This window comes from Protopterus annectens, chromosome 4.part0 (assembly GCF_019279795.1).
Source record: "Protopterus annectens isolate FY-2018-M chromosome 4.part0, PAN1.0, whole genome shotgun sequence".
NCBI lineage: Eukaryota > Metazoa > Chordata > Ceratodontiformes > Protopteridae > Protopterus > Protopterus annectens.
This window is the reverse complement of record NC_056733.1, coordinates 197,761,568-197,788,567: the sequence shown is the minus strand read 5'-3', so window position 1 is coordinate 197,788,567 and position 27,000 is coordinate 197,761,568. Positions and strand designations below refer to the sequence as shown.

The 27,000-nt window shown below is 44.8% G+C and overlaps 1 protein-coding gene across 1 annotated transcript in view; it reads right to left on the bottom strand.

Annotated features, from left to right (window-relative positions):
* P4HB (prolyl 4-hydroxylase subunit beta) overlaps positions 1-27,000 on the bottom strand; it is a 366,012-nt gene that overhangs the window by 142,139 nt on the left and 196,873 nt on the right. The window contains exon 9 of the mRNA XM_044068198.1: positions 10,100-10,281. Coding sequence (XP_043924133.1) covers positions 10,100-10,281 — 182 coding nt within the window. The remainder of the gene's footprint in view (positions 1-10,099; positions 10,282-27,000) is intronic.

The following is a 27,000-nucleotide window of genomic DNA, read 5'->3' as shown; positions in this document are numbered from 1 at the left end:
CTTAGGACCACGCGGCAAGAAAGACTGAGTATATGGCGTCGGTCATGCGCATTTGTACTGGCGCACTGGCGTCAGTCTCGGGCGCCGATGACCGACGCCGGTTCTAGCCCTTTGGTATTCGGGCCGATTGTGGACAGCGGACTACCCATATGTAAGGACTGCAGCAATGGGAGACGAAGAACATCAGCTTTCCTTCTGGCTATTACCTCAGCTCGTAGAGTTTCAGAACTACAAGCTCTCATGGCTGTGCAGCCTTTCATCATCTTCCATCAGGACAGAGTTTCCTTAAGAACCAACCTGTCCTTTATGCCTAAAGTGGTATCCAGGGTAGCTTTTAATCAGGCCATACACTTACCTACCTTTTATCCTAATCCTCAAAACAAAGGGGAGAGATTACTACACTCCTTGGACATCCACAGACAACTACGTTATTATCTGGACAGAACAAAGCCTTTCAAAAATCAGAACAGCTCTTTATATCCTATGCTGTAGGAGCTCAAGGAAAGCCAATTTCGAAACAGACGATCTCAAAATGGATAGCCCACTGCATACGCTTTTGCTATTCTTTTCATGGCAAAACTGTACTTACAGGCATCAGATCTCACTCCACAAGGGCCACAGCTACCTCTGTAGCTTTCCTCAGAGGAGTTCCTACCAAAGATATTTTGGAAGCAGCCAGTTCTGTACATACCTTCTCCAAGCACTACCACCTACCATTATACTCCAAAACTAGAGCAGGCTTTGCCACTGCAGTCTTGCAGGGCATCCTGGCTCCTCCTAGTTCCACCTAGTGCCTACCACCCCTTTCTTAGCTTTGGGATTCTACCCATCTGTTATGACTGCAGCTGTATGCACGATGAACATAGTACAGTTTTGTACCTACCATAAATGTAGATGTTAGAGTGCTAATACAGCTGCAGTCCAGATTTCCCTCCCTCCTTCCCCTCTTGGGACAGGCCTATAGGCCAACACATCCTTATACAACCTGATTGGGGTATTCATTTATGGTATATTTGCTTGCAACTACTGTATTTTGATTATATTGCACTGCTTTATTACACAAATTTATGTATTGCCTTCCTTCTGGGGGCACCTGACATCTGGGGCAAGAAAAACTGAAGAATGGCGTCAGCTGGTTCCTTTATACCCCTGTCGCACTGACGTCAGGGAAGAAGCGATGACAACAGACGCCGGACCTAGACTTTGGAATTCGGCCGACAGAGGACCCGCCTGATGGCAGGAGAACCCATCTGTTATGACTGCAGCTGTATGCACGATGAACATCATGATCCAGTAACGTATGTTCTTTTAACCAAGCATGCCTTCTAATGACAGAGCCTGTAACTGCTGCTCTACAGGAGGCCTCTAAGGAATCAAACCCACATTGCAAAGTATGTTTTCCCACTTGTTCAGCTGCATGCAATAAATCCTGCATTTCTTTAAAATTAGGAAGATCTGAATCTGGAAGCATCTTTTTGTTTCAACGGAGACATCAAAAATTGTTGATATTTTAGCATATGAAACTGGCAATTTAAGGCTCTCATTGCTAAAGTTGCCGTATATACTTTCTTTCCCCATCTGTCTAATGCTCTGGAATCTGTCAGAGGGAACTGTTTTTTTTGCTGACGAGGCCTTAATCCCTTTGGGTCCCTGAGAAATAGTTTCAGGGTCAGCAACAGGGCTTTTATACAGAAATTTGAGAGAGTCAGGGACTCTACCAGGTTTAACTGGGGCTGGAGGTAAGGAGTCAGGGTTTAAGCTGGATTCAGTGTACACATCGACAATATCCAACACTGGCGGAATAGCAAGGGTTCTGTGTTGAGGCAATAAAAGGAAGTCTGAGCCTTTTCTTGGATTCTGAGCAATCCTGGCCTTCCCAATGGAAATGCTCCCTCATGGTATGTAAGGTCTCCCCAAAGGAGTAGTCCTCAGGCGGGGAGGCTGATGGAATTGATTCCTCAGCATCAGAGTGCTCATAAGGGGGTGAAGAATATCCTAGGTCTGAGGATGAATCTGAAGAAATGGACACCTGGTCGGAAGATTCATAGTCAGCATTCTGTCTGGACCTTTTATCAGGAGGGGGATGGGACCCCCTGATCAGGGTGATTAGGTCTTCGGCCATTTTGAGCATTTGTTTTAGGCATGGAAGCCTGTCCTGGAGAATGCTGTATGCGTTTTTAAGGGGGCCTTAGACTTGGAGGGTTTAATGGTTAACTGGGTAGGTCTGAAAATACCCTCTGAAGCTGTGGATTGCTCAGCTACTTCGGTTCCCTCTGAAGGGTTAATTTCGGTAGGCTGAAAACCTAGAGCGTCCGAAGGCCCACCCAGCTCCACGTGGGAGTCTGAGGCGGTCTGTGGTTCTGTGGAAGTGGTCAGGGGGTGTGTGTAGGCGCCTCGCTGAAAACCGGAGGACCGGCCTAGAAGAGGCCTCGTCATCAGTTTTGGGCCTCTGATGCCTGTCCTTGTCTTTGCGCTTTTTACGTATTCTGGTCGGAAGTTCCGATGACATGGTATAATTGAATTTTCTGCCAAAATAATGTTGGGCAAAATCAGACATTTAATAGTGCGCTTGTTAAACCTAGCGCAAAACCGACAACCAGTGACGTCATGGTCTGGGCCTAGGCATGGAATACAACAGGAGTGGAAATCCTTATGAAGTATTTGCTTCCCACAAGAAATACAGTTATTAACTTTTACTGACATTGGTCTGCGGCAAGAAAAAGTTTCCCCAACGGGGTACTTAGCTTTGTAGAAGACTTTGGTTCTGGATTTGGAATGAAAATCTCAGGAGTCTGCCGACCGGCACTTGCCAACTGCTTCTGCTTTGGGCATCGCGCAGCAAGAAAGACTGAAGAAAATGGTGTCTGCTGCATCTTATATACCCCTGTCACACTGACGTCAGGGAGGAGGAGACAGCAACAGGTCGCCGGACCAAGACTTTGGAACTCAGGCCGACTGTGGAACCGCCTGACGGCAGAACAACAAACCCAAGTGTAATGACTGCAGCAGTGTAACACGAACAGCATATGGATGCATGACGTCTGTTCAAGCTGGGGGCAAGAGTCTGAGCAGCTATGCTTGTACATCTGTTTTTATACCCCAATGCACAGGAGCTGATGTTATAAGTCAGACGCCAGAAGCATGACCTAGAAAAGGTAAAGCTTTGGTACCCCAGCCAGACGACAGCTGTGACCCAACCCATTTGTTAGGAATACTGCAACAGTGTTTTCAGTCTACATTTATTTCCAGACTGTATTCTAATCTTATAATTCAAAAATTTTTTCTTCCAGATCCCATCTAGTTATCTTAGTTACCCCTGCTGGGCAGTATCACTACACAACAGAAAAAAGTTAACATAGCAAAAACCAAAATACATATAAATGGACTGCAATTCAACAAAGTTTATAACAGAGTTTAGGAAAGAATCTGTGTGACACAAAATGCTGTTACATTATTGGGACTATTGGGGGGGGGGGGGGGGTGAACACAGAGGAAGGTGCCAAAGGTAAGCAGGAACTTGGAAAGATACAGCTGGTTTACGAGATTCATGGGTAGAGAAAACAGTAGGGGAAAGACAGTGGAAAGCAAATTCAGATGCTCAACATCTGTAGTAGTGCCAGACTCTTGGGCCAAAAACAGAATAGGCAAGGAGTCAAATCGGTTCTTTACAAAATATGGGCATGGCAAAGTACTGACACTTGGGCAAGTAAAGTGGAACCCTAGAAGCAGCTTAGTTAATGGAGATGCATTTAAGTTTATAAAGTACAGTTATGTACACTTGCCATAAATGTAGATGTTAGAGTGTATTCATTACATTTGGGTTATCCTGCTGGCAGGTTGCCCTCAGGTTGGCCTGAATTCCAAAGTCTTGGGTCCTGCATCGGTTGCTGTTGCCTCTTCCCTGACGTCAGGTCGTCAGGGGTATAAAAGATGCAGCCGATGCCATTTTATTTATTCTTGCCGCAGATGTCAGATGCCACCAAAAGGGTCGGCTAAAATTAGGTAAATAAAACATACATGCACCAAAATAAGTTTTACCTTCCTCTAAGCAAATACACCATCTAGGTTATACAGATCAGAGAAGTAAAGATAAGTTCCAGCAAAAATAAGGGGGATGGGGAGTGGGTAACCTGGACTGCAACAGTGAATACACTAACATCTACATTTATGGTAAGTGTACACAACTGTACTATGTTCTTAGTGTTTCACTGTTGCAGTCATTACAATTGGGTTGAGTCCCAAAGCTATGGTTGGGGGGCTGGAACTAAACAGCATTAGGAACGGATATGAAGCCCTGCAGAACTGCAGTGGCAAAGCCTACCCTGGATTTAGAGTAGAGGCAGATTGTAATGTTTTGTAAAGGTATGCCCTGAACTCCAAGTAGCGGCCTCCAAAATGTCTTTGGTTGGTACTCCCTTGAGAAAGGCTGCAGAAGTGGCTGCAGCTCTGGTTGAATGTGGCCTAATGCCCTTAGGCACTGGTTTGCTATGTTGCGAGTAGCAGAAACGAATGCAATGACCTATCCACTTTGGAATAGTTTGCTTGGAGATGGCCTTTCCTTATGATGCAGTGGCATATGCCACTAGTAATTGCTCAGTCTTTCTGAAAACTTTAGTTTTGTCCAAGTAGAATCTAAGTTGTCTGTGTACGTCCAAAGAATGCAGAATTTTATCCCCCTTGTTCTGCAAATTTGGATAAAAAGTTGGCAAATGAACGGTTTGGTTAAGGGCTACACTGGATACTACCTTAGGCATAAATGTAGGGTTTGTTCTCAGAAACCCCCTGTCTGGATCGAAAATGATAAAGGGTTCCACAGCCATTACAGCCTGTAGCTCTGAAACTCGTCTTTCAGAAGTTGTTAGGAGCAGAGCTGTTTTCCAAGATAAGAGATGTCCACAGTAGCAGCTGGCTCAAAAGGAGGTAAGGGGAGTTTTTCCAAGACATAATCGAGGTCCCATGCAGGTGTTGGCGTTCTCCTTGAAGGCCTTTTTTTGGCTCCTCTGAGGTACTGCCTTAATAAAGGATGAGGAAAGTGGTGGTTCTGTATTGTAATGAGCCGAAATGAGAGGCATGAATTTTAACTGATGAAAAAGATGGGCCTTTGTCCAACATCTCCGTTAAATATTGCAAAATCTGAGGAATATTTGGGACAGCTGTATCAGTTCCTTGAGCTTGGTTCCAAGCACAAAATCTCTTCCATTCCCCAGCATAGGATTTTCTAGTACTAGCCTTCTGGCTTCTAAAATGACATCCATCACAGCTTTACCGAGTGGTGTGGTTTGCTTGGCTACATTATCCACCATGCTGCCAGGTTTTGTGTCCTGAGTTGGCTGTGCAGAATCTGATTGGGACATTAGATGAGATTTGAGGTAAGGTCCAGGCTGGGCATTGGGACAAGTTCCTTAAGATTGGATACCAGTACTGGCATGGCCAGTCTGGGGCAATCAGAATCATTTTTGGTTTCTCCTGCCTGACCTTTAGGAGTACTTTGAGGAGGAGAGGTAGTGGAAGAAAGGCATATACTAATAGGTTTGTCCAGTTGAAAGATAAGGCGTCCACTTTCCAAGCTTGTCTGTGATAAGTCCTTGTGCAGAATTTTCTTAGTTGATTGTTTTGAGGGGAGGCAAACAGATCTATGTCTGGGTGCCCCCATTCCATTGTTATGCTGAAGACTTGTGGATCCAGATGCCACTCGTAGGGATCCATGAGGTTTCTGCTTAATTCGTCTGCCAGAGTATTTTCCTTTCCGGGCAGGAATTGTACCCACAGATGAACTTGGTATGTCAAAGCTATGTCCCCATAAAGCCATGGCCAGTCTGTATAGGGGGTAAGAATGAGTTCCCCCCTGCTGGTTTATGTACCACTTGACGGTGGTGTTGTCTATCAGTAGTTGTCCCGAATGAAGTAGGTCCTTGAAGGCTGTCAGGGCATTTTGAACAGCTACCATCTCTTTTTGATTGGATATGTAGATGCTTTTGGTTTGTGGACCAGGTGCCCTGAACAGCTCTTTCTGCCATGTGTGCCCCCCAGGCATAATCAGATGCATCAGTCGTTGGGCTCTGCCTGGCTGGGGGTAGTGAAAATGGCTGTCCCTTGTTTTGGTGACAAGGCTTTGCCGACCATCGAAATTCCTGTTGCAGGCAGGGTATTAGAATAATCATGGTTTCCAGACTGTGACAATGCTGTGTCGAGAGACTTTTTAGGTACCACTGAATTTTCCTCATATGCAGCCTTGCATATGGAATTAGTAAGATGCAAGATGCCATGAAGCCGAAAGCCTGCAGAATTTTTCTTGCAGATAACTGGGCCTTTGTTGCCATTTCATGGAAATAGGTAGTCAGTTGCCTTTGTTTGTCTGGAGTGAGATAAGCCTTCTGGGCAGTTGTATTTAAGCTTGCACCCAGGAATATCATCTCTTGAGAGGGTACTAGTTTTGGATTTCTTTTTGTTGACTGTGTACCCTAGGCATGTTAAAAGTCTCATCACAAAAGTCAGATGCTGTAGTAGAATATCCTTGTTCTCTGCTTGTATGAAGCAGTCGTCCAAGTAAGGATATATTTGTATTCCTCTGCTGCAGTAAGCAATTACTGGTGCCAGGCACTTTGTGAAGACCCTGAGCGCAGTAGATAAGCCAAAGGGCAGTGCAGAGAATAGGTAATGCTTTGAGCCTGCCTTGAATCTGAGGTATATTCTGCATGATTCTCTGACTGGGACATGCAGGTATGCCTCTTGGGTCTAAAGTCATGAGCCAAGCCTTGCTGCCCAGCATGGGCAGAAGCTGCTGCTGTAAGGTCAACATCTTAAATTCTGGTATATCCAGGAAAGTGTTAAGAATAGATAGGTCCAGTATTGGTCTCCATGCTTTTTCCTTTCTGGGTACCAAGAACAGTCCAGTAAAATCCTTGTCCCTGCTCTTGCTGTGGCACTTGCTGAATTGCCATCATGTCCATGAGAGTGTTTTTGAGCCTCTGCCCACTGATTTTTTGGCAGGTCTGGCCAACCGTTCGCTCTTGGCAGGGTATGGAAATGAAACTTGTAGCCTTGTGACACTGTCTAGAACCCATTTGTCCTGGGTTATAATGTACCAATTTTGAGAAAAAGTGCTAGTCGTCCCCCCCCCTAAGGGTGCTACCAGAAGATAAATGCTTGGTGCTGGCAGGGGGAAGTCATTGGGACTGTTTCCTGTATGGTTGTGAATGTCTTCTCCACCTTTGGAGGTTGAGGTACTCCAAGGCTTAGACCTGTAGGAACCTTGCGGTTGTGATCTGCCTCTAGGGCGCCTGGATCTGCCCCTTTGAGGTCTGAGACTGGAAAGGACCAATTCTTTGTAGGCCAGAGTCTGCTAAATCTAGGTGGCTGTACCTGTAAGAAATACTGGACCGTTTGCATAGATTTAGCTTTGTCCTCCATTTTCTTCAACACCTCTTCTACCTTAACACCAAATAAGGTATCGTGTTGTAAAAGGAGCATCTAATAATTTTGATTTAACATGGTCAGGCAGAATTTGTTCCTTTAACCAAGCATACTTCCTAATGACAGAACCCGTAACAGCGGCCCTGCAGGAGGCCTCCAGAGAATCGAACCTACATTGCAAAGTATGCTTTCCAACTTGTTAAGCTGCATGCAGTAAGTCCTGCATTTCTTTGTTTTCTGCACATTCATAATTTGCCATCATTTTCTGTTTAAGCAGTGTCATGATATATTGCTGATATTTGAGCATATGGAACTGACAATTTAAAGCCCTTATAGCCAAAGTAGCAGATGTGTAAATCTTTTTTCCCCATCTATCCAGTGTCCTAGAATCCCTGTAAGAAGGGGTAGGGTTTTTCCCCATCTATCCAGTGTCCTAGAATCCCTATAAGAGGGGGTAGGGTTTTTTTGCAGTAGAAGCCTTGACCCCTTTCGGACCCTGTGAAATACTTTGAGTCTGCAGAAGGGTTTTTGAAAAGGAATTTATGAGAGTCAGGGACCCTATAGTATCTGTCCGGCTTAGGAGCTGGAGGTAGAGAGAGCCAGGGGTCAGACTAGACTCAGAACACAATCTACAATGTCTAACACAGGTGGAATAGCTAGATGCCTGTGTTGAGGTAGTAATAGGAAGTCTGAGCCTTTTCCTAGATTCTGAAAAATCTTGGCTCTCCCAGTGGAAATGTTCCCTCATGGTATGCAAGGTTTCCCCAAAAGGGTAGTCGTCAGGAGAAGCTGAAGGAATTGACTTCTTCAGCATCAGAATCCTTATTGGGTGGGGGGGGGGGGGGTATTCCTGATCAGAAGAGTAATCAGAAGAAATGGAAACCTGATCTGAAGATTCATAGCCCATCTCTTGCCTATGCCTCTTATCAGGAGGGGGATGGGAACCCCTGATCAAGGTAATTAAGTCTTCGGCCATTTTGAGCATCTGTTTTTTGGGCATGGAGGCCTGTCCTTGTGGCTGGTGAACTTGTTTCTTTGTCTTTAAAAGTGTTTTAGCCTTTGTCTTCGAAGTCAGTTTAAATATACAATTGAGTCTGAATACACCCTCAGAAGCAGATGCCTGATCAGCAGCTCTGGACACATCTGAGGGAGTTTTCTCAGAGGCTCCAATACTTTGAGTTTCCAGCGGCCTGGCCGACTCCACGTGGGAGTCTGTAACGGCCTGCGACTCTAAAGTAGCGGGCGCCAGGGGCTGCGAAAGTACCTCACTGAGGACCGGCGACTTGCTTAGGAGAAGCTTAGTCGTCGGTTTTGGGCCTCGGTTGCCTGTCTGTTCCTTTTTTGTAAACTCTGGTAGTCGGATGGCTATCAGACAACATTGTATAATTAAATCTTCACCCAAAATAGCTTAATGCAAAATCGTACCGACGCTTAGTGCGTTGGTTAAATCTAGCACAAAACCGACGACCAGCAACATCGTGGTCAGGGCCTAGGCAAGGAATACAATAAGAATGAAAGTCCTTATGAGGTATTTGCTTCCCACAAGAAATACAATTATTAACTTTTTCTGACATCGGTCTGGAGCAAGAAAAGTTTCCCCAATGGGGAACTTAGCTTTTAATGAAGACTTCGGATCTGAAACTCCAACACGAAAATCTCAGGAGTCGGCCGACTGACACTTGCGAACTGCTTCTGCTTCGGGCACAACACGGCAAGAAAGACTGAATAAAATGGCGTCGGCTGCAACTTTTATACCCCCGACGACCTGACGTCAGGGAAGAGGCAACAGCAACCGACGCAGGACCCAAGACTTTGGAATTCAGGCCAACTGAGGGCAACCTGCCAGCAGGATAACCCAAATGTAATGACTGCAACAGTGAAACAAAGAACATCACTGAGCAGAAGCTCAGCTTGTTATCAAAGTAAACAAGGTGCAATTTTGTTCAAATATGGATTAGAGAGGCTGCTAGCAAAGGCAACTACTCTGGTATAGGACTAAAAGAACCCTTGTCATGCACCAACTTTCTCCTTAAGCTTTGTAACAATCTTCCAGTTGCTATCCCTGAAAACCAACAGCTCCTCTTGCCAACCTACACAACCCCACAATCCCAATCTGTACTCTGCTGTGTATACAAACTAGTGGAATTCAAATGACCTGTAAACCCCCCCCCCCTTTCAACACTACTAAATTAAGATTTTACAAGTACAACCTATACATAAAGCAAAAATCTGAAAGCTGACAGGCAGAGTGGTGGGTGGAGAGTGGGAGGCAGGGCAGTCAATACATTTGTAAGAACAGGTAAACAGCTAGACTATCAAGTGACATTTCTCAAAATAGCCACAAGCACGAGGAATGAAACTCCCCTACTCATTTTAGATCCACATACTTCACAATGTAAGGTGACACCCTTAAGCTTGAAGGAGAGAGCAGTAGAACTACTAGGTACTCAAAACTGAGAAAACAGTCCTGAAGTTAAACATTACATTTCCTAGACAAACATGGAAAAACAAAAACTGAGGAACAGCAAGAGGGACATTTCCAATTCCATTATCAGAAAAAAATATATATAAATAGATGATACACAACTCCTACCCAATTTTTTTCCAGTTTTATACATGTACATTTGTATATTTTTTTGCACACAGTGAGCAATATAGGTGCTTCAGTTTCTAATGCTCTACTCACCTTTCTCTCTGTCCCTGCTGGGAAGAACTTCAGTGTGGGAAAACTGTGAATTTTAACTGCGTCAATTTCATTGGCAGTGGAATCCATCTTGGCAATGACTATGTCTTCACGGTCCTTAAATTTCTCCCCAAGCTCCTCCCAGATGGGTGCAAGCTGCTTGCAGTGACCACACCAAGGGGCATCTACAAGACATACAGAAAATGTTCCAGCACTGCAACTCTTCACCGCCCAACACAATGCATTTTTTTAAAAAAAAGTGTGGTACTGCTCAGACTATATATTTTTTAAAAGCAGACGGCACAAATATGATTGATGATTACTTTCATTGTGGCACTGAGTCTATCACTTCTTCACTACTGTGTATCCTGAACAGTTTCCATAAAGTTCTGCACACACTAAACACAAATGAAAACATGTGGCCTTCAAAAAGTACAGATGTGCAAGAACTTGCCATAAAGAATAGTTGTGTAAAATCTTACCATAACAGATGTTCTCTTCACTGTTGCAGTATTCATTACATGAAGGAGTTTCCCACCATAGGCGGACCAGCCAGCCAGTATACAAAAGTCTGGCTACTGGAGGGTTCTTGGTACATCGCACGTAGGCTATGATCACACACCAGCCATAAAAAATGATGCACGCATCATTCTCAGAACTGGCTGCCCCAGGAGAAATATCAGCCTAAGGATGTAGGGCAAGAATCATCCAAGAAGCAGGCTGAGGAAGGAGGGAGGGATAGGAATACTGCAACAGTAAGAGGAGGATATCCACTGTTATGGTAAGATTTTACACAACTACTCTACTTGCTTCTATTCATCTGTTGCAGTATTCATTACACGAGGGAGAATACCAAAGCTAATGAAGTAATGGAGGAAGGTGTAGCAGAGGAGCTTTTCAGGAAGCCATGCAGTACAGCCCTTGCAACCCCTGCTTTAGACTTAATCTGTTTGGTGAAGGCATGGACTTGGGTCCATGTAGCTGCTTCAAGATCTAAATATCCAATCCCTTGAAAAAGGCCCCAGATGAGGCAACAGCCCTGGTGGAATGGGCCCCGACAGAAGAATGGAGAGAGTTGCCATGGTGAGTATAGCAAAAGGTAAGTCTTGGAAATCCAGGAGGAAATAGTCTGCTTGGACACAGCAAACCCCACAGCCCTGGGGTGGTAAGAAAAAGGTTGATCTGACTTTCTAACTGCTTTGGTTTCGTCTAGACAAAGCTGTCTGTGGACATCTAAAATATGGAGCACCTTCTCACTAATAGCTCTTGGTGGGAAGGGAAAAAGGCAAGTGGATGGACTAATTTAAAGACCGGTCACTGACTACCTTAGGCATAAATGAGGTGCTTGTGTGCAGGGAAACCCAGGCCTTGCAGAAGACCAGAAAGGGACAGGATATAACAGCCTGTAGCTCAGAAACTCAACCAGCTGAAAGAAAGGCTTACAGCAAGTTTTCTAGGAGCAGTACTGCAGGGAGGCTGGCTTGAAGGGTGAATCAGCTTTTCCAAAACAAAGTTAAGGTCCCAATGAGGTGGAATAGGTTTTCCTGGGAGGTCAAATGTGTAGGATGCCTTTGAGAAAATGTTTAGCTTCTAATCTGCTAGCTAAGGGGGCAGATGGAAGCAGACAGGCAGATATGGCTGATACACGGGCTTTCACTGAACAGCAAGGTAAGCCAGCATTGAGCAATTCACACAAAGATAAGATCAGGGGGATTTCCAATGTCAGTGGAGCCGGTTTTGTTTCAGACTGAAAATCTCTTCCATTAGACTAAATATTTTCTGGCATTTGGTTTCCTGGCCTCCTGCAGAACTGTAAGCATGTCTTCACAGAAGAGGTGTCTAAAAGGAATTGGTACACTATCACCCCCCCGCAGGGTCAAATGGACAGTCGATAGGGTGGGGATGGATGAGGGTCCCTTTGCCCTGTGTGAGAAGATCCACTCAGGGTTAATTTGTGGTGATTTTCCTTGGCTAAACGCAGGAGAGGGAAACAGTGCTGACAGTGCTGTCGTGGCCAGAAGACAGTCATCAGCAAGATTTTTGGTTTGCCCAGTTGAATTTTGAACAGGACATTTGGAATGAGGGGAAGGGGAGAATGCATAAAGAAACATCCCCTTCCAAGAGAAAGGAGGTGTGTCCACTTTCCAGACCAGAGGATGAGGCTCTGGCACAAAACTATGGAAACTGTTCATGGGGAAGGCAAAAAAGTCCATTTGTCCACCAGTGGGGTACTCCTCAAGGTCCAGAAACACATCTCTTTGAAGCATCCATTTGTGGGATCATGTGAGACCTGCTCAGGTAATTGCCACAAAATTCTGTGAATTGATGTACATTGCCTGAAGGGTCACCTGGAATTTTATTGCCAGCTCTCAAGCCTGAACAGCTACCCTGCATAATAGGTAGGATTTGTGCACCCCCCCCCCCCATTTGTTCACATACTAGAGGGCTGTCATTACCTGAACAGCTTTAGAAGTCCTAGTTAGAAGAGGGGATGGAAAATCTGCATGGCCAATAGCAACACTCATTTCCCTTACACTGATGTATTTCCTCTGTTGAGAGGGAGACCAGACCCATTGTGCTTTCAGGTGCCCAAAGGTTGCTCTCCAGCCTACATCAGAGGTGTCTGTGAACATCTCTCGTCAAGGAGCAGGAGGATGCAAGGGGAGCCCTGGGTTGAGCGACACAATGTATCCATCACTGAAGTTCTCTCTTCAGACAATGAATGAAATCGATGGAGAATTCTAGGGGGTGAGCTGCCAGAGGGAACCTAGGCCATTGTGGTTTCCTGTAACCATTTTTGATTCTGGGTTGTGGGTGACGCGAGTGCCTACGTACAAACAGGTTTTACAGGCAGGTTTCCCTGGAACTTGGATACTGGAGAAACAAAAATTTGTTTCAATTCTTGCAGTTCCTTACCTTTTCCTGGAATGATTAGAACAAGTTAGGAGCTGCAGGGCCAAACAAAGCAGAGGTGCCAAAGGACCATCTATAAATGTGGCTTATGTCCTCAGGTAAGGGCTAGTGACTCAGTTAAAAGAGAATCTCAATACACACCTAGATGGAGCTGCACTATACTGCAGCATCACAGCTGCATTTTGTAGAGTGCCGTGCTACTTGGGAAGATGCACCAAGCAAGGAAATAGCCAAGGTTTTATTTTCTGAATCAGGTAAGCCTGCAATTACCTGTGAAAGCTGGGACATGAGCTTTAAGGCAAATTTGGTCATATGTGTTTGGTAATTTATGGCCTTAAATGCTAGGATGGTGGAAGTGTACACCTTTTTGTCTAGTCTATCCAGGGTCCTGCTACCCTTATCTGATGGTAGGAGGATACTGGAAGGCAGTAATCTTGATGGCTTGTCAAGACGGCACAAATAACAGAACGGTCTGCTGAAGGGGATTTGAAGAGGAACTTTCAGTTCTCTGGGACCTTGTAGAAGTAGTCGGTCTTCTTGGGGCAGGTGGCTGGGAATCGGGTGTCTGTGAAACAGATGCAAAAGCATTGAGAAAGGCATGCAAGATGGGACGAACAAATGGGCTAGGTGATTTCACAATAGCTCATAGTATCTTTTTTGCACTTCAGATACTTGGGTGCAGCCCCATTTAAAATGCGATATTTTAGCTAGTCTCTCCAAACGAAAGGTCTTCCATAAGTGAATCAGTTCCATTGGATTCCTCTTCTGGGGAGGCATAATCCGGGGGGGGGGGGGGGGTCTAGTCCAGAGATAATTCTTGCCCTAAGGATTCCTCTTCCTCTGATGAATCCTGTCCTATTCCTTTTAAGTAAAGAGGCCATACTGGGAGAGGAAGCTGAAAAGCCTGGGGGAGGCCTAAGAGACATAAGGGAATTGAAAAGGTCCTGAGTGAACTGTTGCCAGTCGCTAGCAGGTTCTTTTTGCTGAGATAAATGTTTGGTTTTCCATTAATTTTTTTCCATGCAAGTCTGCCCTATGCAGGGTAGGAGGCCCAGATGAAGGCCTACATTCTATCAGACAAGACTCCACCACTTCCCTTACAAGGATCTGAGGAATCACCTTAGGCCACTTCCATTATCACGAGCCATGGTTCCCCTCAGACATCCAAAATGGATGCCGCTCAGTCTATGCAGATGAACTTGGGCTCAAATCCAAGGTGGCTTGGACGTCAGGCTCAGCCTGCGGATCTGCACCAGTCATGTCTTCAGGCTCTCCTCTGCCTCAAGAGAAATGCCGATATACAGAGGTGTAGCAGAAGGTTCAGGCCTTTGCTTTTTGGCCTGCCCTCTTCAAATTCTGCTCACCCTCAGGACCACAGGATTCCTCCACAGCAATTTCTGCTTGCAACTTAAAGTGCTGGTTCTCTAGGTAGACGGCTAGAGAGGATAATCGACTCCTTAAGGTCTTTGGGACAAATGCCTGAAAAATAGAGCAGTTTCGATAGTCGTAGCTTGGGCCTAGGCAGAAGAAATAATGGAGGTGGCTATCCTTGTGTGGGATTTGTCTACACTGACTTTCCCCTCTTGGATGACATGAACCCTAACCAAACAGTAGCAAACAGTCAAATTCCCCAACAGGGGCACTTACCTAAAAAGTGAAGAATGCAAAAGTACAGTTGTGTACACTTACCATAAATGTAGATGTTAGTGTATTCAATGTTGCAGTCATCACATTTGGGTTATCTGCTTGCAGTAGCCCTCAGTCAGCCTGATTAACAAAGTCTTGGGTCTTGCGTCGGTTGCTGTCTCATCTCCCATGACGTCAGGTAGTCAGGGGTATAAAGCATGCAGCTGACGCCATTACATCAGTTTTTCTTGCCCCAGATGTCAGATGCCCCCATAATGGGAAGCATATATATATATATATATATATATATATATATATATATATATATATATATATATAATATATATATATATATATATATACACACACATAATATAAAATATATATATATTATATATACAATATAATATATATAAATATATACTATAATATAAATATTTATTATATAAATATACATTTTTTATATATATATATATATATATAGATATATATATATATATATATATATATATATACATACATATATATACACATATATACACAGACACACACACACACACACACACACACACACACACACACACACACACACACACACACAATATATAAAGATTACACCTCCAACAAAAAAGCAAATACACCAAAAACCTTTAGACGTACTAAGCAAGAATAGAGGTATAACCAATAGAAGTCAGGCGGTTGGAGGGAGGGGTAACTAGGACTGCAACACTGAATACACTGACATCTACATTTATGGTAAGTGTACACAACTGTACTAGGTTCTTGCTGTTTCACTGTTGCAGTCATCACATTTGGGTAGATTCCCAAAGCTAAAGATGGGAGGAGGAAATTGGATAGCATTAGGACCAGCTACAAGGCCCTGCAAGACTGCAGTGGCAAAGCCAGCTCTGGATTTAGAGAAAATTGGCAAATGGCAATGCTTGGTGAAGGTATGTAAAGAACTCCAGGTAGCAGCTTCTAGGATTTCCCTTGGTAGGGACACCTCTGAGAAAGGCTGTAGAGGTAGATGCAGCTCTGGTTGAATGTGGTCTAATCCCCGTGGGGTAGGTTTTTCCATGGTGTTTATAGCAGAAATTAATGCAATGCCCTATCCCACTTAGAAATGGTTTGCTTTGAAATGGCCTTCCCCTCTGCCCCTGCAGCAAAAGCAGCCAGCAGTTCAGATTTCCTGAGAGGTTTAGTCCTGTCCAAATAAAATCTAAGTTGTCTGTGCACATCTAAGGAATGCAGTATTCGTTCAAGCTTTGTTTTGTGGATTAGAAAAGAAGGTTGGCAAACGAATGGATCGATTAAGGGCCACACTGGATACCACCTCGGGCATAAGGAGGGACTGGTCCTGAGGGACAAACTATTCGCATGAAAAATGATGAAAGGCTCCACTGCCATGAGGGCCTGTAATTCAAATACCCTTCTTGCTGAAGTGATAGCTAAAAGGAAGGCTGTTTTCCAAGAAAGGAATTTCAGCTCAGCATTTGCAGCTGGCTCAGAGGCAGAGTGAGTTTTTCCAATACAAAGTTAAGGTCCTGGGCTGGAGTTGGGGCTCTCCTAGGTGGTCATAAGTTCTTGGCCCCTCTGAGGAACTGCTTCAGTAGTGGATGAGAGAAGATGGGTGGTTCTGTGTTATTTAACGCTACCTGTGCTTCCCTGAATCTACTCCTGGGCCCAAATCTTCTGGAATACCACCTCCTGCCAAACATCTGTGGACTGTGTCCTCTCTTAGTGGAACATCTGTAGACTGTGTTCTCTCTTAGTGGAACATCTGTAGACTGTGTCCTCTCTTAGTGGACTTAATGTACTGCTCACCTGGAACATACATATGCTGCCTGTAATCTCAGGGCTACCCCTGTGTTGGCTGTAGCTCACCTGCTGATCGCTCCCTCTCCACTACCCCATTCTCCTACTCTAACCTGCTTATCCCTTTAGTCTTCCTACCCCCACTCAGCCCTACTCCTTTCCACTGTTAAGCATACCCCCACAATCCAAACTACTCTTTCCTACATACCCATTCCTTATTTGTTGCTCTTCCTCAAGCTTCTATACTTATGCTTTGCTTCTAACCCCCTGCTACACTAATCTCAGGCCCACTACCTCTGCTTATAGCTAGAACCCTACACTCCATTTTCTTTCCCTCCCTTTCTCCTCTCACTTTTTTTTTTTTTTTACTGGGTCCTTCCTTGTCAGTGCAGCCTCGCTCCATTCGCCCTTACTTCGCTCCCCTACCCTACCCCCATTCCCACCCACCGTACAGTTTCCTTTATAGTTAACCCCCCCCTTCCTGCCAAGCCATCCAATACAAATCCACTTCCTGCTTATTACCACTCCCACACTAACTTCCAATGAAGCATAGCATATTCCCCTACTATACATCATTTCCTAACTTCCTCTCTCCAGACCCAATCAAAACTACTCCTCATGCTGCATCTACTTTTATCTGCAACACTACTCACTCTGCTCTCTATCTCTACCTATCACTACCACCTCACATATCCATTCTTCTGTTCTCCAACTTCTCACTCGTACTACAGCTTTCCTACTTCTTCCTTTACCATCTCTCCAAACCTATTTAACACTTCTACCTCAACTCTATATAAAAGACACATATTACAAGTTCTCAAACCATCTAATAAGACAATATAAACCACTCAAATACTATCAACCTTTCAACATCAATTGCTCTTCTCACTAAAGACCTACTCTCCTCCGGGGACATCCACCCCAATCCAGGCCCCTCTACACCTCCCCTCTCCCCATCCCCCCCCATCTACCTTATCTACCTCCTCCTCACAATTCTCTTCCAATAACTTACCAAACATACCTCTGTCCCATAACCCACCTCCATGTAAACACCTAACCTTTTATTCACTGAATATTCAAATCCTAGCTAGTAAAACTACTGAGCTGCACTCTGATTACTTACAAAACCCCTCACATCCTATCCCTATCTGAAACATGGCTCAAGCCACATATCTCTAATAATGAAATACTCTCTCCTGGCTACATCTACCGCTCTGACAGACCTTCAAAGAAAGGTGGCGGCGTAGCCATCCTCTACTCTAACAGCCTTAACCTTTCACCTTACCCCACACCTATTCCCAGCTTCAACCCTGCTGAACTTCTCATTCTAAACATTCATCTGAATCCCCACAAAAAATGGCTATAGCTTTCATCTATCTTCCTCCTGGCAACAATATACCCATTCTGGAAAACATCTTATCCTGGTTCACTCTCAACATACCTTATGAAACACTCATCCTTGGCGATGTCAATATAGACTAGTCAAAACTCTACTAACTCTCCCTTACATAGCATTCACCTTCATGGTTTCTACCAACTCGTTTCTACCTGCACTCGCTTCCACAAAACCTCAACCTCCAGCTCCATAATAGACTGGATTCTTACAAACACCCCCCATCACTACCACCAGCCCACAACCTTACCAGACTCCCTTAGTGACCATCTCCCTACCTCCATCCTAAGATACAACTCCCATTCTCTAAAACTCCACCTTTTCAAAAACTGCAGAAAACTATCTACATTTAATTCTTCACAGTTCAACTGTTCTACAAAACATGGACTGGTCCATCCTTAGACAACTCCCTCTAAATGATTCTGTTAAAACTTTTAACAGCATTTTCCTGAGTACTCTGGACTCCCTAGCTCCCTCCAGGAAGATCAGAGTGAAATCCAATCATGCTCCCTGGCTTTCAAAGGAAACCAAGTCCATCATGAAACAGACTGTCTGGACACGTGGCAAGAAAGACTGAAGAAAATGGTGTCGGCTGGTTCCTTTATACCCCTGTCGCACTGACGTCAGGGAAGAAGCGATGACAACAGACGCCGGACATAGACTTTGGAATTCAGCCGACCGAGGACACGCCTGACGGCAGGAGAACCCATCTGTTATGACTGCAGCTGTATGCACGATGAACATCGAATATAATTCAAATCCTCAGAAATTTTGGACAACACTTAACAGCATCCTTTACCCAGATAGTCCCTCCTCCCCAAACAACAACTGAGGAAACAGCTACCCTACTTAATTCACATTTTATCTCCTCCATCCAAAATTTCCTACCCTCTCAACCTACCTCTTCCTCTTTACACCTGATCCCACACCCGACCCAAACACTACTTTTTCCATTAAGCCTGTTCCCATTTCCTACATCAAATCTCTACTGCTCAAACTCAAAACCCTACTCTCCCTCTACTGGCAAACTACCTCCTACCTTCCTCAAACTCGCAGCTGACTATTGCCTACCCAGTGACAATATTAATGGATCTATGCAAAAATCTGCTGTTCCTACCCCTTGGAAATCTTTCTACACTACCCCTCTCCATAAAGGAGGTAACTCCCACTGACCCTTCCAACTATCGACCTATTGCCATTCTGTCCCTTCTAGCGAAGGGACTAGAAAAATGTATCCACACTCTTCTCCATCACCTTCTCAATCACAACTTACTCACCCCTACCCAACATGGCTTTCGCCCGTCACAGCACTACTGCTCTACTCTTCTTCACTCACACCACTGCAGAATCTTTGGACAATAAACTTACTTCCAGTCTCTTTCTTGACCTCTCCAAAGCTTTTGATACAGTGTCTCATCCATTACTTCTATCTAAACTTGCTAACTTTCACTTATCCACCTCCACCCTCAGCTGGTTCATCAGTCAAATGGCTCTCTACCTCTTCTCCTTTCTTTCCTATCTCTACTGGTATTCCACAAGGTTCCATCTTGGGTCCCCTCTTATTCAACATCTTCACCAATGATCTTTTCACCTCATGCTATCAAGTCTTCTCTCATACAATATGCAGACAACTCTACAATTATTTCTACAGCCAACATCTCTGACCTACACTCCCTAACCCAAAAAGCTCTACTTTCCACTGAACAATGGCTTTCAAAAAAACTTACTGATCCTCAATCCCACAAAAAACAAACTCTTACTCTTTCTGCCCCATTCTCTTACTCATTATAAATCCTCCTTTGTCATTAAGTCTTTTAATAACACAGCTACCCAACCTAACACCTACACCAAACTCCTAGGGGTAATCGACAATGAACTAAAATTCAATCAACACATACAGCAATGCATAAAAACACATCAAAAATTAGGCCTCTTATACAACAAAAAATGAACAAAAAAATCTCAGTTCCAAGGCCAAACTCGTCCGAGGACAAGCACTTCTCCCCACTCTCCTCTATGCTGCTCCAGTTCTCACAAATATCCAAAAAACTACCCTGAACAAGCTCCAACAATCCTACCACAAAATAGCCAGAATCATCACTAACACCCCAAACAACACACACCACTGTATTGCTTTAAAGTCTCTACAATGGCTAGAACTCCCACAACTACTACATCTTTACCAATTTCACATGCTGCCCTCTATCCTCTTTAAACCCTCCTACTGTCCATCTAGATCCCTCCTTGTCTCTGTCTACACCCCATCTCGACCCCCTCTGCACCTCTAATCAACAACTGCTTGATATTTACCACCCAAATAAGTCAGTAAGTAAGCTACTCTATAAACACTGTGGCCCAAGCCTGGAACAAACTTCCCCTTGACATACGCTCACTCTCACACCCCACCATTTAAAATGAAACTTGACATTTACTCAATTCCAGAATCTGACCCTGCTATGATCCTACATAGTTCTCTCCTTCCCCCACATTGGAATCACTCTGTTGATCCTACTCACACTCTGCCTCACTAGTACAGTTGAGTATTTTCCTACAAAAAAAAAAAAAAATGCTGTCGTTTAACTGTTAGTGTCTGTTTTCTATTGTTTACTACTGTAATGCTAGTGTTTATTTCTATTGTTTGCTGTGCTTACTACTGTAATGATTCATTGTACTATCTGGAGTTTTTCTCCTCGGGTCTCCACTGAAAATGGGACAAAATCCCAGTTGGACTAACCCGGTTACAAATGGGAAGGAGGGAACTGAAATGGCAGAGGCATAAATTTTGATGGAGGAAAAGGAAAGGCCCTTGTGCATCTCAGTTAGGTATTGAAGAATCTGAAGTAAATTGGGTGTTGCTGTGCCTATCACCAGAGCTTGGTTCCAGGAACAGAATCTTTTCCATTTTTCAGCATAGGATTTTCTAGTACTAGTCCTCCTTGCCTCCAGAATGACATCCAACACTTGCTTACCGAGGGATGGTAACAGAGAGATTAGGTAATTAGCTAGGCTGCCAGGTTCAGTGTTTGAAGCAGTGGGTGCAGAATCTGGCCCTCCTGCTGGGACAGCAGGGGCCATGGTGCCAGCAGTGAGACACTGTGCAAAAGGGAATACCAGTGTTGGCGTGGCCAGTCTGCTGCAATCAGTATCGTCCTTAGTTTGTCCTGTTTGATCTGTAGTAGTACCTCTGAGAGGACCGGCAGAGAGGGAAAGGCATAAACTGATAGTTTTTTTCCAGGTGAAGGACAGGGCACCCACTTTCCAAGTTTGTGGGGAGTCCTTGCAGAATTTTTCCAATTGATAGTTCGGGGGGGGGGCGCAAAAGTACAGTTTTGTACCTACCATAAATGTAGATGTTAGAGTGTACACCCTGCTGCAGTCATCACACTTGGGTTATCCTGTCGTCAGGCGGTCCCGCAGTCAGCCGGAATTCCAAAGTCTTGGTCCGGTGTCTGTTGCTGTCGCTTCTTCCCTGACGGCAGTGCGCCAGGAGTATATATAACGCATCCGACGCCATTTTCTTCAGTTTTTCTTGCCCCAGATGTCAGGTGTCCCCAAAAAGGTGGTTAGTAATTAGTACCAAATTAGGTCATTTTTCCACAAACACAAAATCCCTCTAGCTATAAGCAAATACATCAGGAAGGTATTGTAGAGATTTAGCTAGTAAGATCAGAGGGGATGGAGGGAGGGTAACCTAGACTGCAGCAGGGTGTACACTCTAACATCTACATTTATGGTAGGTACAAAACTGTACTATGTTCGTGTTACCCTGCTGCAGTCATCACACTTGGGTAGAATCCCAAAGCTAAGGATGGGTGGAGGAGTTAGAGGGTTAGAGGAGGCTAGAAGGCCCTGCAGAACTGCAGTGGCGATGCCAGCCCTAGTCTTAGAGTAAAGTGGTAAGTGATGGTGTTTAGTAAAGGTATGTACTGAACTCCAAGTTGCAGCTTCCAAAATCTCCTTGGTTGGAACCTCCCTGAGGAAGGCTGTAGATGTAGCCGTTGCCCTGGTAGAATGGGGCCTAATGGTAGCAGGAACTGGTTTTCCATGATGGGTATAGCAAAAACGAATGCAATATCCTATCCATTTGTAAATGGTTTGTTTTGCTATAGCCTTCCCTTGTGAAGGTGTAGCATAGGATACAAAGAGCTGGTCAGATTTTCTGAAAGCCTTAGTTTTGTCCAAGTAGTAACGAAGTTGCCTGTGAATGTCTAAGGAATGCAGGAGTCTTTCTCCTTTGTTCTGTGGATTTGGGAAGATGATGGGCAAGTGAATAGTTTGATATAAAGCCACACTGGAAACCACCTTAGGCATGAAAGAAGGATTAGTTTGTAGAGAAACTGTCTTGATGGAAAATGAGGAAAGGTTCCATCGCCATTAGTGCCTGCAGCTCTGAGACTCTTCTAGCTGAAGTTATTGCTAGCAGCAGGGCAGTCTTCCATGATAGGAACTGTAGATCTGTAGAGAAAGCTGGTTCAAAGGGAGGTAGCGTAAGTTTTTCCAGAACAAAATTGAGGTCCCATGTTGGCGTAGGTGCTCTCCTGGGGGGCCTAATGTTTTTTGCCCCTCTGAGGAACTGCCTTAGAAGTGGATGCGAAAATAAGGATGGTTCCGTGTTGTAGTGGGCTGAAATAGCTGATGCATGGATTTTAATGGCTGAAAAAGAAAGTCCTTTGTGCAACATCTCAGTTAAATACTGTAGAATCGGAGGCATGTGAGGCTGAAGTGTGTTTTGGCCTTTATCTTGGTTCCAGGCACAAAACCTTTTCCATTTGTCCGAATAGGCCTTCCTGGTGCTGGGCCTCCTGGCTTCCAGAATAACATCCATAACTGCTTGGGAAAGAGGAGCTGGCTGGATGCTTAGGTGATCTGCCATGCAGCCAGATTTAAAGTTTTGAGCTGGCTGTGAAAAATCTGATTGTTTTGCTGTGTGAGCAAATGGGCAATTTGTGGTAAAATCCAAGGTGGACCCTGGGCCATATTCCTCAATAGTGGGTACCAGTGCTGTCGTGGCCAGTCTGGGGCTATGAGCATCAGTCATGGTCTCTCCTTTCTGACTTTCAGAAGCACCTTTGTGAGGAGAGGCAATGGAGGAAAGGCATATACTGTCAGGTTTTTCCAACTGAATGAGAGTGCGTCCACTTTCCATGCTTGATGGTGAAGTGTCCTTGTACAAAATTTTGCTATTTGATAGTTTTGAGGACTGGCAAACTCTATGTCTGGAAGGCCCCATTGTTGAGTTATCATTGCAAATACTTGTGGATCCAGTTTCCACTCGTGGGGATCCATGATGTCTCTGCTGAGGACGTCTGCCAATGTGTTCTGTTTTCCTGGCAAGAATTGAACTTGATGAGCCAGAGCTGTGTTCCATAAGGTCATTGCTTGCCTGCATAGAGGGTAGGAGTGTGTACCCCCTTGTTTATGTACCACATTACTGTGGTGTTGTCCGTCCTTACTGTAATTTGTCCTGGATGTAACAGATTTTTGAAGGCTGCCAGAGCATTCTGCACAGCTAGCATCTCTTTTTGATTGATGTGCAGATTCCTTTGATCTGCAGTCCATACTCCTTGAACGCACTGTCCTGCCATGTGTGCCCCCCAAGCGTAATCAGATGCATCTGTTATAGTTTGCCTGGTTGGGGGCAAGATGAAAGGCTGACATGCCTGTGACCACCACAGAAACTCCTGTTGTAGGCAGGGAATGAGAGATAGTGTCCAAGCTGTGGCTGTGTTGAGACCATACGCTTTTTAGGTACCACTGTAATTTCCTCATATGCACCTTTGTAAATGGTATTAGTAGTATGCAAGATGCCATGAAGCTCAAGGCCTGCAGAACTTTTCTTGCAGGTAGTTGGGTCTTTGTTGCCATTATTTTGAAATATCGAGTCAGTTGTAGTTTGTCTGGCGTCAGATAAGCCTTCTGGGCCGTTGTATTCAAGCTAGCATCCAGGAATGTCACTTTGAGAGGGTACTAGTTTTAATTTCTTTTAGTTTACTGTGTACCCCAGGCAACTTAAAAGATGTTTTACAAAAGCCAGATGTTGCAAGAGGATGTCCTTGCTTTCTGCTTGGATAAGGCAGTCGTCCAGGTATGGGTATATTTGAATTCCTCTGTCTGCAGTATGCAATTACTGGTGCCAGGCATTTTGTGAAGACCCTGGGCGCAGTAGATAAGCCAAAGGGCAGTGCAGAGAATTGGTAATGGGTTGAACCTGCAATGAAACTGAGGTATCTTCTGCAACTTTGTCTGATAGGGACATGCAGGTATGGGAAGAAGCTGCTGTAGTGTTAGCATCTTGAATTTGGGTACTTGTAAGAAGGTGTTTAGAACTGAAAGGTCCAGAATTGGTCTCCGGGCATTGTCCTTTCTGGGTACTAGAAAGAGTTTTGAGCAAAATCCTTGGCCTTGCTCTCGAGTAGGTACCAGTTGAATGGCTCATGTCCATGAGCTGTAATTTGTTTTTGTGCATCTGCCCATTGATTTTGTGGCAGATTTGGCATTTCTCTTTTCATTGACAAGGTGTGAAAATGGAATCTGTATCCTCGAGAAATTATGTCTAGGACCCATTTGTCCTTTGTGACAATGTGCCAGTTGTCTGAAAAAAGTGCGAGTTTTCCTCCCAAGGGGGCTGCCAAAAGAGTGTTGCTTGGCCAGGTGAGGTGCAAGTCATTGAGTTTGCCTTCTGGTAGTTTGGGACCTGTCTTCTCCCTCCTCCTGTGTTGCAGTGCCCCATTGTCAAGGTATGTACTGGGCTTGTGGTTGTCCTCAACCTCTTGGACGTCTGTATTTACCCCTCTGTGGTCTGACGGTAGGTGGAAAGGACCAATTTTTTTGTTGGCTAATTTCTGCTGAAGCGAGGGGGCTGTACCTGTAGGAAATATTTGACTGTCTGTATAGATTTTGCCTTATCCTCCATTTTCTTCAAGACGACTTCTGCTTTAACTCCAAAAAGAACATCCTGCTGTAAGGGAGCATCTAGGAGCTTTGCTTTAACATGATCAGTCAGAGTTTGTTCCTTTAACCAAGCATGCCTATGTATAACAGACCCAGTGACAGCTGCTCTGCAGGAAGCCTCCAAAGAATCAAACCCACATTGTAAAGTATGTTTGCCCACCTGTTCAGTTACATGCAACAGATCCTGCATTTCTTTCAATTCAGACTGTTGTGTGCTCATTTTTTGTTTTAACTGAGACATTGGAAATTGCTGATATTTTAGGATGTGAAACTGGCAATTTAGTGCCCTCATAAGCTAGAGTGGCTGAGGTGCAAACCTTTTTCCCCCCACCTGTCTAGTGCTCTGGAGTCCCTTTCAGAGGGTACAGGATTTTTTGCCATAGAAGCCTTAGCCCCTCTGGGACACTGGGAGATGGTCTCTGGATCAGCAATAGGGCATTTATAAAGAAACTTGTAGGAATCAGGCACTCTATGGTATCTGTCAGGCTTGGCTAGAGCTGGAGGCAGGGAATCTGGGTTCAAACTGGATTCTAAGTAAACATCATCCACAATGTCTAGGGGGGGATGGCAAGTGGTCTATGCTGGGGGAGTAAAAGAAACTCCCTGAGCCTATTCTTTGAGTCAGAGTAGCCCTGACCTTCCCAGTGAAAATGTTCCCTCAGTGTGTAAAGTTTCCCCAAAGGAGTAGTCTTCAGGAGGGGAAGCTGAGGGAATAGAATCCTCAGCATCAGAATCTTCATAAGGGGAGAAGGAGTAATCTTGGTCCTCAGAGGAGCCTGAGGAAATAGACACTTGTTCAGAGGAGGCATATTCTTCCTCTTGTCTAGGCCTTTTGTCAGGTGGGGGTTGGGAACCCCTGATTAGAGAGATCAAATCTTCAGCCATTTTGAGCATCTGTTTCTTAGGCATGGGGCCTTGAACTGGAGACTGAAGTGCAATCTTTTTAGGTTTAATAGGAGTCTTAGGATACGTTTTTATGGTGAGCGTCGTCTGTCTGAAAACGCCTTCAGAAACCGGAGGGGTTTCTGCAGCACCATCTTTTTCAGCAGTGTCGTCGGTAGGGGCTAAACAAAATGGCTGTATCCGCCTAGTACTTAACAAAAGTTCCGAAGCGGTCTCGGGGTCCAGATCTGCGGTAGTCAGGGGCTGCGTCGGAGCCTCACTGAAGACCGGTGAACCGGAGACCGGACCAGCCGAGGCCTCAGTCTGGCTTGGGTCTAGGCTGCCTGTCCTTATCCTTGCGTTTTTTGTGCACGCCGGTAGTCGGTTGCTCCGACGGCAAAGTGTAGTTAAATTTTCTACAGAAGTAGTGTCGTGCGAAATCAAAGCGTCTTAATAGTATGCTTATTAAAACCTAGCACAAAAACGACAACCAATGACGTCGTGGTCTGGGCCTAGGCAAGGTATGCAGTAAGAATGAAAATCCTTATGAGGTATTTGCTTCCCACAAGAAATACAATTGTTAATTTTCTGATATCGGTCTGAGGCAAGAAAAGTTTCCCAATGGGGTAATTAGCTTTACTGAAGACTTCGGATCTGAAATTAGACTTCGAAAATCTCAGGAGTCGACCGGCACTTGGGAACTGCTTCTGGCACCACGCGGCAAGAAAGACTGGGGAAAATGGCGTCTGATGCATTATATATACCCCTGGCGCACTGACATCAGGGAAGAAGCGACAGCAACCAATGCCGGACCAAGACTTTGGAATTCCAGCAGACTGCGGGACTGCCTGACGACAGGATAACCCAAGTGTGATGACTGCAGCAGGGTAACACGAACATCAGGTCTATATCTGGGCTCCCCATTTGTTTCTCAACATGTTGAGTATCTTTGGTTCCAGTTTCCACTCATGTTGGTCCATGAGATTTCTGCTTAGATCGTCTGTCAGTGTGTTTAGCTTTCCTGGCAGGAATTGAGCCTGTAGGTGCACTTGGTAGCTCAAGGCTGTGTTCCACAGAGACATGGCTAGTCTGCAGAGAGGGTATGAGTGGGTTCCCCCCTGCTTGTTTATGTACCACATAACAGCGGTGTTGTCCATCTTTACTATTAATTGCCCTGGAAGGATGTGGTCCTTGAAGGCTGTCAGAGCATTCTGTACAGCTAACATTTCTTTCGGATTGACATGCAGGTGCATTTGACTTGGGTTCCATTTGCCCTGAATGCACTTCCCTGCCAAGTGAGCCCCCCCCCCCCATGCATGGTCTG